The 15443-nt window shown below is 44.9% G+C and overlaps 1 protein-coding gene across 4 annotated transcripts in view; it reads right to left on the reverse strand.

Annotated features, from left to right (window-relative positions):
• STAT3 (signal transducer and activator of transcription 3) overlaps positions 1–15443 on the reverse strand; it is a 72367-nt gene that overhangs the window by 20929 nt on the left and 35995 nt on the right. For all 4 annotated transcript variants that reach the window (XM_064583189.1, XM_064583187.1, XM_064583188.1 and 1 more), the window contains exons 2-8: positions 11035–11184; positions 9591–9735; positions 8725–8823; positions 1150–1245; positions 873–954; positions 577–671; positions 26–177 (exon numbers count right to left, since the gene is read on the reverse strand). In XM_064583189.1, coding sequence (XP_064439259.1) covers positions 26–177; positions 577–671; positions 873–954; positions 1150–1245; positions 8725–8823; positions 9591–9735; positions 11035–11162 — 797 coding nt within the window. In that variant the 5' untranslated portion in view covers positions 11163–11184. The remainder of the gene's footprint in view (positions 1–25; positions 178–576; positions 672–872; positions 955–1149; positions 1246–8724; positions 8824–9590; positions 9736–11034; positions 11185–15443) is intronic.

Raw genomic sequence — 15443 nt, forward strand, 5'->3', positions numbered from 1 at the left:
GAAACTCTCCTCCGTCATCTTTTACCAGTTTTCTAGGCGATCTAGGCAGATGTTGGGAGGGCCTCCAATGCACGCAATCTGCTGCCGCCTCTTCCAGTCAGCCAGCTCTTCGTCCGTGAGCATTTTCTGCACATACTCCATCGCTGACAACAGCCCCGCCAACTCACTCACGATGTTCTGGTTGGAAACCCAAAGTCAGAAAACATTTCCTCAAACCGTCTCTAACCACACTTTTTTTTTTTTTTTAAGATTTTATTTATTCATCTGAGAGAGAGAGAATGAGAGAGAGCACATGAGAGGGGGGAGGGCCAGAGGGAGAAGCAGACTCCCCGCCGAGCAAGGAGCCTGATGTGGGACTCGATCCCGGGACTCCAGAATCATGACCTGAGCCGAAAGCAGTCGCTTAACCAACTGAGCCACCCAGGCGCCCTCTAACCACACTCTTAAGTCAATTCCAGAGAAGGAACTTATTAGACGCCAGGCAAGTTCTGCCACTAGACGCGGCGACCGCGCAGGTGCGGGGGGGGGGGGGGGGGGGGGGAGGGGCGGGCAGGGGAGGCGGTCGGATGCTCTTACGCGCCGCATCTGGTCCAGCGCGGTGAGCATCTGCTCCAGCTGCTGCATCTTCTGCCTGGTCACTGACTGGTTGTTCCCATTCAGATCCTGCATGTCTGTGGGCGAAGGAAAACCCCCTTGACCCGATGGAGTACTAGGATCCTTAACAGCTGCGCTCGCGTAAGCACCAGGAGCCCCCGTGCACCACCTCGGCCCCTGCCACAAACTCGGAGCGGACGCGAGAGACGCAAGTCTGGGAACTCAGGGAACAATCTCACTTTCTACAGCAGATTTTAATGTCTCTAATAGTCACTTGCCTCCTTGACTCTTGAGGGTTTTATAGTTGAAATCAAAGTCATCCTGGAGATTCTCGACCACTTTCATTTTCTGTTCTAGATCCTGTTTAAAATACCAACACACAAACCAAACCAAACCAAAACAAAACAAAAAGGCAGAAGTGAGCAAGATTTTCCTGGGAGGAGGGAAAGGAAAGTTTCTGAGAATTAAAATGAAGCCAAAACCTCAAAAAAGACACACACAGGACCCACAGGCAATGTCCCCAAGGAAAGGCTTCCTGCCCAAGACTTGCTTCACCTGTACTCGCTTCCGAACATCCTGTAGGTGCTGCTCCAGCATCTGCTGCTTCTCCGTCACCACGGCGGCTGTGGGGTGGTTGGCCTGGCCCCCTTGCTGCCAGAAAAGGGAATCAACACACATGTGAACACAGGAAATACAGGGAGAAAAATACTTCTGTCCAGTTGCCATCCCACCCACCACCCTTTCTGTTTGGCTGAGGTGCTGCTGCCACTGGGCGGGGAATGGAAACAGAGGCAGCGTTCTGGGCGTCGTCAGCATGGTGCAAGGACCCTCTCCCCAGGTTTGGCCTGTGCCCTTGCCTTTTTACCTTAGGCCACCTCTAAAGCCACTCTGGGTTGCACTAGGGGACCACATGGGGAGCTAAGACATGGTCCCCACCTTCGAAAACCTCATTCTAGGTTAAGTACGTTAAAAAAATTCAGAACTGGGGTGCCTGGGTGGCTCAGTTGGTTAAGGTCTGCTTCCAGCTCAGGTCATGATCTCCAGGTCCTGGGATCGAGCCCCGCATCGGGCTCTCTCCTCAGCAGAAGCCTGCTTCTCCCTCTCCCACTCCCCCTGCTTGTGTTCCCTCTCTCGCTGTGTCTCTCTCTATCAAATAAATAAATAAGATCTTTAAAAATTTTTTCAGAACAGTTATGACAGCAGATCTTGGATGCCTATTTAGTGTAGGTGGTAGCCAGCACATTTCTGTGGTGTAATAAAAAACCACTGTCCCAGAGGTGAAATGCCATAAGAAGAGAGAACACCTCACGGGAGAAGGGGAGGCTGGTACCTTGAAAAGGTCAAATAGCACATGAAATGTGAACATGGTAAACTTTGTCAAAGTAGTAGGATATCTGGGGCACGTGGCTGCCTTAGGTGGAGGAGCTTCTGGCTCTTGATCTCAGGGTGGTGGGTTCAAGCCCCACACTGGGTACAGATTACTTAGAATGAATAAATCAATAAAAACTTAAAAAAAAAAAAGGAATAAGATACCTGACCCCCAAAAAAGACCACACAGGGGCGCCTGGGTGGCTCAGTCTGGTAAGTGGCCAACTCTTGATTTCAGCTCAGGTCATGATCGCAGGGTCGTGGGATCGAGCCCCACGTTGGGCTCTGTGCTCAGTGGGGAAAGTGCTAGAGATTCTCTCCCTCTCCTGCTGTCCCTCCCCTTGCTTAAGTGCTTACCCTCTCTCTTTCAAAAAAATAAATAAATCTTTTTATTTTTTAAAGATTTTATTTATTTATTATAAAGAGAGAGAGAACACAAGCAGGGAGGAAGGGCAGAGGGAGAAGGAGAAGCAAGCCCGACTTCCTGCTGAGCAAGGAGCCTGACATCATGACCTGAGCCGAAAGCAACACTTAACCGAATGAGCCACCCGAGTGCCCCTAAATAAATCTTTTAAAAAGAAAAAAGCTGCAGTGATCAAGACAGTGAATATTGGTACAGGACTGAGGTATCAACCAATGGAACAAAACTGAGAGTCCAGGAAAGACATCATAGAACCAGTTTTCCAAACTAGAAATTCTCAGTGTCAAAGACAGACTTCACACTGAGTCACCAAATCCTCCTGGCTCTGTGCTCCATAACTGCACAAATAGATCTCTAGTTCCACCAGCTCAGCTCAAGCCCCAACTATTGATCTCTTTGCCTCTAGTCTCTCTCATTTCCAATCTGTTCCCTACACTGCTACCAGGAGTCTCCGAAATAGACCCAAACGTGCCAGCTCTACGGAGACCCATTCTCTCCCTTTCCAGCGGTCCCCATCCAAGTCCACAGAACACAAACCTCCCTGAGAAGTTTAGGGAAGCCAGCCACCACCCCGATTTTATTCTCTTCACAGGGGGAGTGACTCATCTGATCGGTGAGATTAGGAGAAAGACTCTGCATGCACAGATCTTCGAAGAACCCAGCACTTTAGCTGGTGCCTCTCTCCTCCACCGCTGCCTTCCTGGGGCACACCGAAGGCAGGAGTGAGGGCCTGGTTTCTAAAAGCACTTCTAGAGGCCGCTCGCTCTGTGTTCAGTGGGCATTCGTCTCTGGTCTCTGAAGCTCCATATGGATGGCTGGGGACGAGTTGCTCTGCAAACCCAATCTCTCTACCCCCAGACCTAACACAGGGGCAGGCATCAGAAATCCCCAATGGTTCTCTGCCCAAACCATGTTTTCCAGTCTTGTTTTACCAACAATACAGCTGACAGTTTACTGTTTTCGACTGCCATGTCTATTTCTAAATTGGTATTGCACTTAAAGCGGAACAGACCTGGTTCACTGCCACCCACAGAAGCCCGCCTCTAGTACCTTTGTAAAAACCTACTGGCTCCCACTGCTCCCAGGGATATACATCTCAACCCAGCACCGACCGATGCTTCACGCAATCTGATGACAAGTGAAGCCTTCCTCTCTGTGTTCCAGTCACCCCCAAACTACCCACTCTTCCCCACATATAGCGTGCTCCCCACACACCGTCCACTCAGCCTGGCAAGTGCTTCTGCACGAGCACAGCCCAACTCCTTCACCTTCAAACTCAGTGCAACCGTTAGCTCTCCTGTAAAACCTTATTCAACTTCTGTAGGCAAAATTATTCACATCTTCCTCTGTGTTTCTCTCACTTTGAGTGTATACCTATCATCCCAACTAGACTGACAGCCCTGCTTGGCAGGACTCACATCTACTTGTCTTCCTAGCTCCTGGTGCTCGACCCATAAAAGACACTTAATATGCCAGAAGGGGCGCCTGGGTGGCTTAGTCGTTAAGCGTCTGCCTTCCGTTCAGGTCATGATCCCAGGGTCCTGGGATCGAACCCTGCATCGGGCTCCCTGCTCTGCGGGAAGCCTGCTTCTCCCTCTCCCTCTCCCCCTGCTTGTGTTCCCTCTCTTGCTGTGTCTCTCTCTGTCAAATAAATAAAATCTTAAAAAAAAAAAAAAAAGAATATGCCAGATGATGTAAAAAGAGAAAATAACAGAAAGGCCTGGGATGAGGCCTCAAGGATCCAATTTCTAGCTCTAGATCAAGGGCTGCAAACTTTCCCTATAAAGGCCAGGTGGTAAATATTTTTGGCTTTGTGGGTCATCCAGTCTCTGTTGTAAATACTCAGCTCTGTCACTGCAGCATGCAAGCAACCACAGACAACATGTACATAAAAGGGTGGGGCTGTGTTCCCCAAAACTTCATTTACAAAAAGGCATGGCAAGCTGGACTGGGGCCACTGGGACTGTTTGCCAACCCCAGATCTATAAGATTGGGAATATCCGTAGGGCACTTACTGCTCCTTTGTCTCTTGTTATAAATTTGGGAGCCTCTACCCCAATTGGCTTAAATCGAATATTTTTATCTTATGGGACAGGATGAACACATTATGGTTCTCCAGGACAGAAAACTCCAGTGATGCAGGGGGGAGTGCCTCTCTGCTAACCTCCCCGTCTCCAGTGCCTCAAACAGTGAGTGTTCTCAGATCCCCCCTGCCCATATCTGAGCACATCAGTGCTCTGCTGAAAGTTCCTCAGTGGGTTCTCATTTCTTACAGTCGTGGTGACGGGGATGATGATGTGACAGTGATCGTGACAGCAGGAGCAGAGAGCAGTTAATGTTTACTTGGAAGGTACGTGGCAGGCACTGAAGTAGGTACTGTCATCATTCCCATGGGAGGCACATTCCCACAGCCTGAGGTTACACAGCAAGGGGCACAGCTATGAGGCTCAAACCCAGGCAGTCCGGTCCCCAGACACTTGTGGTAAACGGCTCTTCCAAAGCCCAGCTGCTGGGCATGACTAACTAAAGAGGTGTTCACAAATAGGGCCCTGGACCTTTCCTTATCCAACCAGATGAGTAAGTTTTCCACAACTCCTCCCAACAATATATGTGTTAATGGTTCCCTGTCTGAACACGATCTTTTCTCTGCCTGGCGTGCTCTCTCATCAGCCTGGTGTACTTGTCGTCAGCCTTAAGTCTTGGCTCGAACACAATCTCTCTCTCTGTGATACTTTCCCGACTCCCTCAGTTAGACTTAGATGTCCTTTCTTTTATGTTCCTGCTACATCTTTGTCTTGTAAGGGAAAAAACTGTACACTGCTGTTCATAGCAGCATTATTCACAATAGCCAAAAGGTGGATGCCACCCAAGTGTCCCTCAACAGATGAATGCGTAAACAAAATGTGGTCTATGTACCACAATAATGTACGACATTATTCAGCTTTTGAAAGGCAGGAAATTCTGACACGTGTTACAACAAGGATGAACTGTAAAGAATTATGGTATGCGAAGTGAGCCAGGCACAAAAATACAGTGTATGAGTTCCTTCTATGAGTTCCCAAATTCACAGAGACAGAAAGGAGAGTGGTGGTTGCCGGGGGCTGCGGTGAGAAAGGAACGAAGAATTGCTGTTTAATGGGTCTAGATTTTAGTTTTGTAAGATGAAAAGAGTTCTGGAGATGGTTGCACAACAACATTAACTGAACTCAACACTACTGAACTGTACACTTAAAAGTGGTACAGATGAGGACACCTGGGTGGCTCAGTCGTTAAGCGCCCACATCGTTAAGCATCTGCCTGCACTGGGCTCCCCGCTCAGTGGGAAGCCTGATTCTCCTCCCCCCCCCCCCGCCGCTCCCTCCCCTCCACTCGCGCTCTCTCTCTCACTCTCGCGCTCTCTCTCTCTCAAATAAATAAATAAAATCTTTAAAAAAAAAAGTTTCAGATGGTAAATTTTATGTTGCGTGTACTTTAGCATGATTTTTTTTTTTTTAAGTGGGGTGGGGGAAGAAAAAAAAGTCTCTGATTATAGTAAAGAAAATAAAATCCCCTTAGAGAAAGTAAAAAAAAGTCTCCTATAGGGCGCCTGGGTGGCTCAGTCGGTTAAGCGGCTGCCTTCGGCTCAGGTCATGATCCTGGAGTCCAGGGATTGAGTCCCGCATCGGGCTCCCTGCTCAGCGGGGAGTCTGCTTCTCCCTCTGACTCTCCTCCCTCTCATGCTCTCTGTCTCTCATTCTCTCTCTCGCAAATAAATAAAATCTTAAAAAAAAAAAAAAAGTCTCCTATAACTAACCACTGTGATGAGTTGGTATATAACCTTCCAGACATTTTATCACGTATACCAATAATATATGCATATTGAATACAAGTGTTTTTACTATTATGAATCAGATCTTTTCTTCCCTGACATTTTCTAACAGGTTATTGTTGCTATTATAGAAAAGAACTACATAAGATTCTTAAAATATTTATCTTGAATGCAATCATCTTTCTGAACTCTTGTTAGTGCCAACAGTTTTTTTTTAAATTATTTCTCTTGGATCTTATAGGAAGACCTATCTATCTATAAATAATGACAATTTTGTCTCTAGCTTTCCAACATTTACACCCCCTTTTTCTGTCTTATTGTATTGGCTGGATCCTTCATAAAAATATCAATGGGGGCGCCTGGGTGACTCAGTCGGTTAAGCATCTGCCTTCGGCTCAGGTAATGATCTCAGGGTCCTGGGTTCGAGCCCCATATCAGGCTCCCTGCTCAGTAGGGAGTCTGCTTCGCCTGCCGCTCCCCCTGCTTGTGCTGTCAAATAAATAAGTAAAATCTTAAAAAAAAAAAAAAATCAATGGCAGGAGGCATCCTCAATCTTGTAACTTTTTTTTTTTTAAGATTTATTTATTTGAGAGAGAGACACACACACAGACAGAAAGAGGGAGTGGACAGAGGGAGATAATCTTCAAGCAGACTCCCTGTGGAGCAGGGAGCCTAACACTGGGCTCGATCTCTTGACCCATGAGATCATGACCCGAGTAGAGACCAACAGTCGGATGCTTAGCTGACTGAGCCACCCAGGCGACCCTTATAACAATTTTTAATGAGAATATTTTAGTATTTAGTGTTTTACCATTGTGCATACTGTTCCATTTGGTTTCTGGCAAATATTCTTTATTGTATTAAGAAGGCTCTGACAAATATTCTTTACTGTGTTAAGAAATTCTTATTTTTATCTAGAATGGACACTAAATTTTGTTGTCTAACAGAAATACAGTTTTTCTTATTTAACTTAATGAGTTACATTGATAGAATTCCTAATGTTGAGCCATCCTTGCATCCCAAGAATATAAGCCATGCTTGGTACACTAAGCAGGATACCAAAATCCTAACCATTTTCTTTACTTACACTGTCTTTTTAAGGTTTTGATATTAGGATTATTCCAGCCTTATAAAATAAGCTGGAAACGTCTCCTTTATTTCTATGCTTTGGAAGAGTTTAAATGATAATAGAACAATCTATTCCATGGAAGTTTGTTAAAACTTTTAAACCATCAGGCCTATTGGCTTTTTTGATGGATAGGGAGTGTACACTTTTTTGTAAGTCTTTTTCAATACATTTTCATGGTATTTGATCTATTTAAGTTTTCTTCTTTTTTTAGTATATTTTAATTTTGTTATTTTATTGCATTATGAAGTTGTTTGATTTTTCCGTTTCTCCCCGACTACAACCTCCTCTAAAGCAGGGGGTCATAACTAGCATAACACAGTAGGATATGTACACACATACACACATAATAGATCAGATGTTACAGATATATTAGATGTTCTAGATAGATATGTTTATCATGTATCAATCAATACAAGTGATATGTCTTTCATATATCAACATAAGTGATGAGACCAGTAGCATGGAACTCTTCCTCAATGGGCCAATTAGTGTCACGTTATCTCCCTTCCCTAAGCTAACTGTAAGCTCTAGTGAGTGTATTCTCAAACTTAACCCCAAAAGAGAAATGCATATGAACCTGAATGATTCAACCCCAAAGCATCTCCAAGGTGGCACCCAAGAAGAGTACATTATCATATCCCACTGGTGCAAATGTGAACTGTTACAGCCTTTGGGGAAAGGAATCTAGATCTATAAAATTAAAATATATAAAGCCTTTGACCTAGCAATTCCATGCCTCGAAATCTATCATAGAGAAATCAAAGCACAAATATATAAAGTTGTAAAGGGAGACATTGCAGTAGTGTTTATAAGGGGGAAAAAAAAACAACCCAGAATGAAGCAAATGTCTATCAAAGAAAGAATAATTGAATACATTACAGCAAATCCACACCATGGAATATTATGCAGCAAATAAAGAAAATGACTTAGCTTTATACTACTTGACTTAGAAGGATTTACATGATATAATATTAAATGAAAAAAGCAAGATGCAGAGAAGTACACCCATTTAAATATGGTGTGTGTGTGTGTGTGTGTGTGTGTATTTTCTGTAGTTTATATGAGCCTGGAAAAAGGTATGGAAGGATATACACCAGACTTTTCATGTTGGTTTCCTGGGAAGAGATAATAAAGAGAGGGAGTGACATTTCAGATTTTTGTAAAACTTTCTTCTCTGTACTATTGTATCAAATTTTAATTTTTTTTAAAGGAGAGTGCATTATGTACTCAAGAAAAACAAAACAAAACAGTTCTTTTCATTGTTTAAAAGAAAAAAACCCCAAACATCCACTTCTACCACAGAGGTCGGTGCACACCCTAATGACCATGTAAGAGCAAGTACCTCTCTGGACACAAGAAGGAAAGTGCGTCTTCAGTGGTGCTTTATTTCTTCCCATGTCTCACCTGGGCTGCAGTGGCTGCAGTTTGGAGCAGGCGGGTCTCTTCCCACAGGCACCGGGCCACGATTCGGGCAATCTCCATTGGCTTCTCCAGATATCTGCTCTGTAAGTTGGAGAGAGAGAATGAAAAGTAGCAGTAGACTAAGGAGACGTGGACCCAGAGTATTACATCTACTACATGAAACAATAAAACGAGGGCCTCAGAGCCTGGCTACCACCAGTGGGAGATGGAGGGGAGAACAGAAAAAAGACAGTCACATGAGCTGTACTTCTGTGACAGAAGGCAACGTTAGTCTGAGTCTTTGGACAGTATGTTATCCTTACATGGAGGTGACAGACCTTGTCCCAGAGTATCCAATTACGGTCAAACATTTAACATTCAAAAATAAGTCATCTGGGGCATCTGGGTGGCTCAGTCAGTTGGGCGTCTGACTCTTGATTTCTGCTCAGGTCATGATCTCAGGGTCGTGAGATCGAGTCCCAAGTCGGGCTCCGTGCTGGGTGTGGAGCCTGCTTAAGATTCTTTCTCTCTCCTTCTGCCCCTTCCACCCCCCTTCCTTTCTAAAAAAATAAAAATAAAAATAGCAAAATAAGTCATCTTCCTATGAAACCACTAGTTCTGATCATGTTATTAACATGCTAACGTAGTATGATTAATGTAACAATTATGTGATTACTCCAGTGGACAAAAGAAGTGGATTTCAGATAATGATGCTCAAGGATGGGTATACAGAGGTTTGAGGAAGGGCTAATAATTTCTCCTTTGATTTAAAGTACAAGATAGGATCTCATTACCTAGGCAAATGAGAAAAGAAATACTTCCTGGACAGAAAGCTAACACCCTACTCTGCAGGGGCAGTCTCTTCCCACCTGTAGGAACTGCTTGATTCTCCGCAGATTGTGCTGATAGAGAACATTTGACTCCTGTAGGAAACGGCTGTACTGCTGGTCAATCTCACCCAAGAGATTATGAAACACCAAAGTCGCATGTGATTCTTTGCTGGCCGCATATGCCCTAGGAAAAGGAAGAAGGATACAGAACGATTCTGAAACCTACATACATCCGCATATGCGCACACACACGAGTAGAAATCACCATCAAGGAGGGAAGAAAACAAGACAAACCTGATGCTTTAACCCACCCATCACTTTAGATTCACCTTCCTCAGCAATAAGAAATATCATGAATTCAATGATTATTAACAATTATTCCAGATACTATTAGCCACTGCCACAGTCTATACTTATAAAATATTCATGTGAAGCGGACAGACATGCTGTTTTGCTTTTAAAGTCTCAGTCAGTTCTGCAGTCAGATTATTAGTAGCAAATAAGCAAACCCAGGCTGGGATGGCCCATCTCCATCATCTCTGACTCACCTCCCTGGCCCCTTACCAACTTCTAGAAAAACTAGGTCATAGGCCTGCATTAAATGAAAATTAATAGGTGATCTGAACACATTAAAATGAAGGGGAAAAAGGGGCACTCTTGGTTTCGACTCTTGGTTTCGACTCAGGTCATGATCCCAGGGTTGTGAGATGGAGCCCATGTCAGTTCCAAACTGGGCGTGGAGCCTGCTTAAGATTCTCTCTCTCCCTCTCCCTCTGCCCGTTCCCTGCTCGCTCTCTCTAAGAAAGAAGGGGAAAAAGTGAAGGAAATGGTCCTTGGAATTCTGGGCCATTATCTCCTCTACGAACGAGTCTATTTCTCTTACTCTGCGTCTCCTTCCTTTAATTAAAGGGAAATCAGAATTATGGACCCAAATCTCTACCCATGAGAGAACTCTCATTAAGATAAAAAATATTTGTAGCACATCCCTGGAGTGTGAGAACACACAGAGGATCTCGCCAAGGAAATGAGATCCAAATCAGCCTTCAAAACATCTACCACCGGGGTGCCTGGGTGGCTCAGTCGTTAAGTGTCTGCCTTCGGCTCAGGTCATGATCCCGGGGTCCTGGGATCAATCCCCACATTGGGCTCCCTGCTTGGCGGGAAGCCTGCTTCTCCCTCTCCCATTCCCCCTGTTTGTGTTCCTGCTCTTGCTATTTCTGTCTCTGTCAAAACAAAAACAAATATCTACCGCCAAGCAGGCTGCTGTTCCAGGTGCCAAAAGACAGCTGCCCACACACACTTCTAATGTAGAAAGCGTTTTCATGAGACTGAGAGTACCTCTTTATCTCCTGATCTCTTTCACCCCATCACCTATACCCATAAGTTTTTTGATGAAATAGCATAGAGTTAAGCTAGAACAGGTTATGTCTCTTGACTTAAACCAAAACCTGACACTTTGGGGAGTTTCTCAGGAAGGACTCACCAGTCTTGACTCTCAATCCAAGGGGCCAGAAACTGCCGCAGCTCCATCGGGAAGCTGTCACTATACAGCTGATGAAGCTGCTCCAGGTACCGCGTGTCGAGCTGCTGTAGCTGATTCCATTGGGCCATCCTGTGGCAATCGGGGTCCCAACTGCAAACCAAAGAGTCCATATGGTCACTGTGAGCCTTAGTAGGAGGAAACAACCTACAAACACCCCATCTACCCAACACAGGCATCAGGTCTGTGATTAGGGATAAAAGATGCTTTGGACAGGATCCTGCGTGTTTCTCCCAGTTGACAACAATACAGACACATTCACAGTCTCTGCCTCTGGAAGCACATCCCAGCTTCTCCTACACTGGGATGCCAATGTGGGCGTGGCATCTGCCAAGTTCCAGGATCCATTATCTACCAGATGTATGTGAAGTTGAAAAATAACTTCCAGAGTTCCACTTCCTCATCTATAAAACAGAGATCATACCCACCCTCGTGGCTGTTGAGGTATTTCTAAAGAACTCAGCACAGTACATGGCATATAACAGATGCTCAACAAATGTCAGCTCCTTTCTTTCCACCCTACCCCCCTTCTAAGAGGGTGAACTGGAAGGTATAGATAACAAACCTAAAGTAAGACCAAAAGGTGGGATGTGACTGTTTAGGGAAGACAGAGCTAATTCTAAGAATACAGGTTTAAAAGTATAAGCAAGGACCTGCCTGGGATTCTCCCGCTCAATGAAAAGCAATTTTGTTTTTAAAAGTTCTCAGTTGGGGGCACCTGGGTGGCTCAGTCATTAAGCGTCTGCCTTCGGCTCAGGTCATGATCCCAGGGTCCTGGGATCGAGTCCCACATTGGGCTCCCTCCTCGGCGGGAAGCCTGCTCTCCCTCTCCCACTCCCACTGCTTGTGTTCCTGCTCTCGCTATCTCTGTCTCTGTTAAATAAATAAATAAAATCTTTAAAATAAATAAATAAAAGTTCTCAGTTGGGGGGGTGCCTGGGTGGCTCAGTCATTAAGCGTCTGCCTTCGGCTCAGGTCATGGTCCCAGGCTCTTGGGATTGAGCCCCACATTGGGCTCCCTGCTCAGCGGGAAGCCTGCTTCTCCCTCTCCCACTCCCCCTGCTTGTGTTCCCTCTCTCACTGTCTCTCTCTGTCAAATAAATAAATAGATAAATCTATCTTTAAAAGTTCTCAGTTGGGGGGCGCCTGGGTGGCTCAGTTGGTTAAGCGACTGCCTTCGGCTCAGGTCATGATCCTGGAGTCCCTGGATCGAGTCCCGCATCGGGCTCGCTGCTCGGCAGGGAGCCTGCTTCTCCCTCTGACCCTCCCCCCTCTCATGTGCTCTCTCTCTCTCATTCTCTCTGTCTCAAATAAATAAATAAAATCTTTAAAAAAAAAAAAGTTCTCAGTTGGGGATGAGAAAGAAGAGAAGCTAAATACCAGTCATACGAGTTGTCCTGAAGCTCACAAATACCCCAGAGAAATGCTGGTTTCTCTGATCATCTTTCCTCTTCTTTCTGAATAGCTTGGTCACAGAAATACCAATACAGACCAAGCAATCGGAAGAAGTTGTCAAAATAACTAAGAGTAATAGCCAAAGACTAATATATGTACAGATCAAAGTATCCAGAGATGATTCTCTGGGATTGTGAGAACACTGAATGAAAGACTGAATGCACACAAACACGTACACTTACCTAAAGTTCTTGATCTATTTCTCAGAGAAGGTGTGAAGAAGCACCCTCATAACTGCTCCTTTCATAAAAAGTATGGAGCAAACTGGTGACAAAACCAGCAGGTCTTCTGTTCTCAAAGCGGCAAGTGTAATGGTAGCTAAGTGGTTCAGGATCAGGTTTTCGTACAGAACCCTGTGCTGTAGTTCTCCCTCATCTTCCGCGGGGACACACACGAAGACCCCGCCTGTCACTGCAAAGGTGCCATCACCTGGCCGAGCTCTCACGCACACGTTCAGGAAGGCACAGGCAGTACCTTCCCAGTGGTCTTTTACACCGAATAATGAACAACCTAAGGCAGCAACTATCCAACAGAGATGTAATGCAAGCCACGTACAGAATCTTAAATTTTCAAGTAGCCATATTAAAAAACTAAAAGGAGGGGCGCCTGGGTGGCTCAGTCGTTAAGCGTCTGCCTTCGGCTCAGGTCGTGATCCCAGGGTCCTGGGATCGAGCCCCGCATCGGGCTCCCTGCTCGGCGGGAAGCCTGCTTCTCCCTTTCACACTCCCCTTGCTTGTGTTCCCTCTCTCGCTGCCTCTCTCTCTGTCAAATAAATAAATAAAATCTTAAAAAAAAAAAACAAAAAACTAAAAGGAAACAAGCAAATTAATTTTAATGATATATTTTACCTAACCTAATATATCTAAAAATGGGGCACCTGGCTGGCTCAGTCAGTAGAGCATGCAATTCTTGATCTCGGGTTCACGAGTTCAAGCCCCACATGGGGCATGGAGCTTACTTTAAAAAATAATAATAAAATAAAGCTTAAAATACTTAAATATAATGTTATTTCCTCAACATGTAATTGCACAAAAATTAATGAGATACTTTACATTCTTCTTTTGGTACTAAGTTCTCTAAATCCAGTGTGCACTTTTACACTTACAACACGGATCTGAGGTATTTCCCTCCTCATGGGCTTAAATTGCACTGGTGAAAAAGTTCAGTAAAGTTGGGTGCCTGGGTGGCTCAGCTGGTTAAGCATCTGCCTTCGGCTCAGGTCATGATGTGGGGGTCCTGGGATCGAGCCCTACATCGGGCTCCCTGCTCTGAGGGGAGTCTGCTTCTCCCTCTGCCCCTCTCCCTACTCGTGCACTCTCTCTCTCTCTCAAATAAATAAATAAAATCTTTTTTAAAAGTCCAATAAAGCAAAGAAATGAGAATGTCAGAATGAGGTATTTGCCCCCCTCAGACCAATATGTTTCCATAAATAAACTAAACCTTCCAACATTAGAGGTGGTGCTTGGGATTTTTTTTTTAAAACGTCTTCCTTCCTCTTAGGCACCTCCCAAACATTTTCAGCTACCACACCTTTGCTGTTGCCCCTGTCCTCACTACCCCCAAGACCAACCTGCCCCAGGACAGATGCTGCTTGGGCAGTGAGTGGTACATGTATACTAAACACTGGCTGGAATGAAAGTGGCAGCTGAGGCATTATAACCATGGTGTGTATTACTTCAATAAGAAATCAAAGGCTGGGACGCCTGGGTGGCTCAGTTGGTTGAGAGTCTGCCTTCAGCTTGGGTCATGATCCCAGGATCCTGGGATTGAGTACTACATCGGGCTCCTTGCTCAGCCGGGAGCCTGCTTCTCCCTCTCCCTCTGCCTGCCGCCCCCCACCCCCGTTTGTGCTCTCCTCTCTCTCTCTGACAAATAAATAAATAAAATCTTAAAAAAAAAATCAAAGGCCGGGATGCCTGGGTGGCTCAGTCGTTAAGCGTCTGCCTTCGGCTCAGGTCGTGAATCCAGGGTCCTGGGATCGAGCCCCGCATCAGGCTCTCTGCTCAGCAGGAAGCCTGCTCCTCCCTCTCCCACTCCCCCTGCTTGTGTTCCCTCTCTCGCTGTGTCTCTCTCTGTCAAATAAATAAATAAAATCTTTATTTTTTTATTTTTATTTTTTTTTTTTTTAAGATTTTATTTATTTATTTGACACACAGAGAGAAAGCACAAGTAGGCAGAGAGGGAGGCAGAGAGAGAGGCAGAAGCAGGCTCTCCACCGAGCAGGGAGCCCAATGCGGGACTCGATCCCGGGACTCCAGGATCATGACCTGAGCCGAAGGCAGTCGCTTAACCCACTGAGCCACCCAGGCGCCCCTAAATAAAATCTTTAAAAAAAAAAAAAAATCAAAGGCCACTAGAACTCTCTTACAGTATGCACATTAAGGCCAAGTTAAAATCCGCCTCAAGGCTAGAAGTATGAAGATCCACCTTACGTTTCTCAAGATGTGATCTACATAGAAATCTATGTAACATGTCAACGTATTTAGATGCTACTGCATACAAATGTGCCCAAACTTTAGACCTACATAATTCAACATGGTAATCACTAGCCATATGTGAATACTGAGCACTTGAAATATGGCTGGTTCAAACTGAGACATGCTGTAAGTGTAAAGTATACACTGGATTTTGAAGACTTAGCACACACAAAAAAAGAATGTAAAATATCTCATTAACATTGAAACGATAGTATCTTAGATATATTGAGTTAAATAAAATATATTATTCAAATTAATTTCACTCAATTCTTTTTACTTCTAATGTGGCTACTAGAAAATTTAACATTACGTATGTGACTTGCTTTCTGTTTTTATTGGACACTGCCTCTCTTATGTAACCAAAAGCTATGATTCTCCTAATAAAGGATTTAAAGAAAGAGATACCTACTTTTTTTTTTT

This window comes from Mirounga angustirostris, unplaced genomic scaffold (genome assembly GCF_029215605.1).
Source record: "Mirounga angustirostris isolate CCGP_5_RB_7025 unplaced genomic scaffold, mMirAng1.0.hap1 SCAF_17, whole genome shotgun sequence".
In the NCBI taxonomy this organism is placed as follows: Eukaryota; Metazoa; Chordata; class Mammalia; order Carnivora; family Phocidae; genus Mirounga; species Mirounga angustirostris.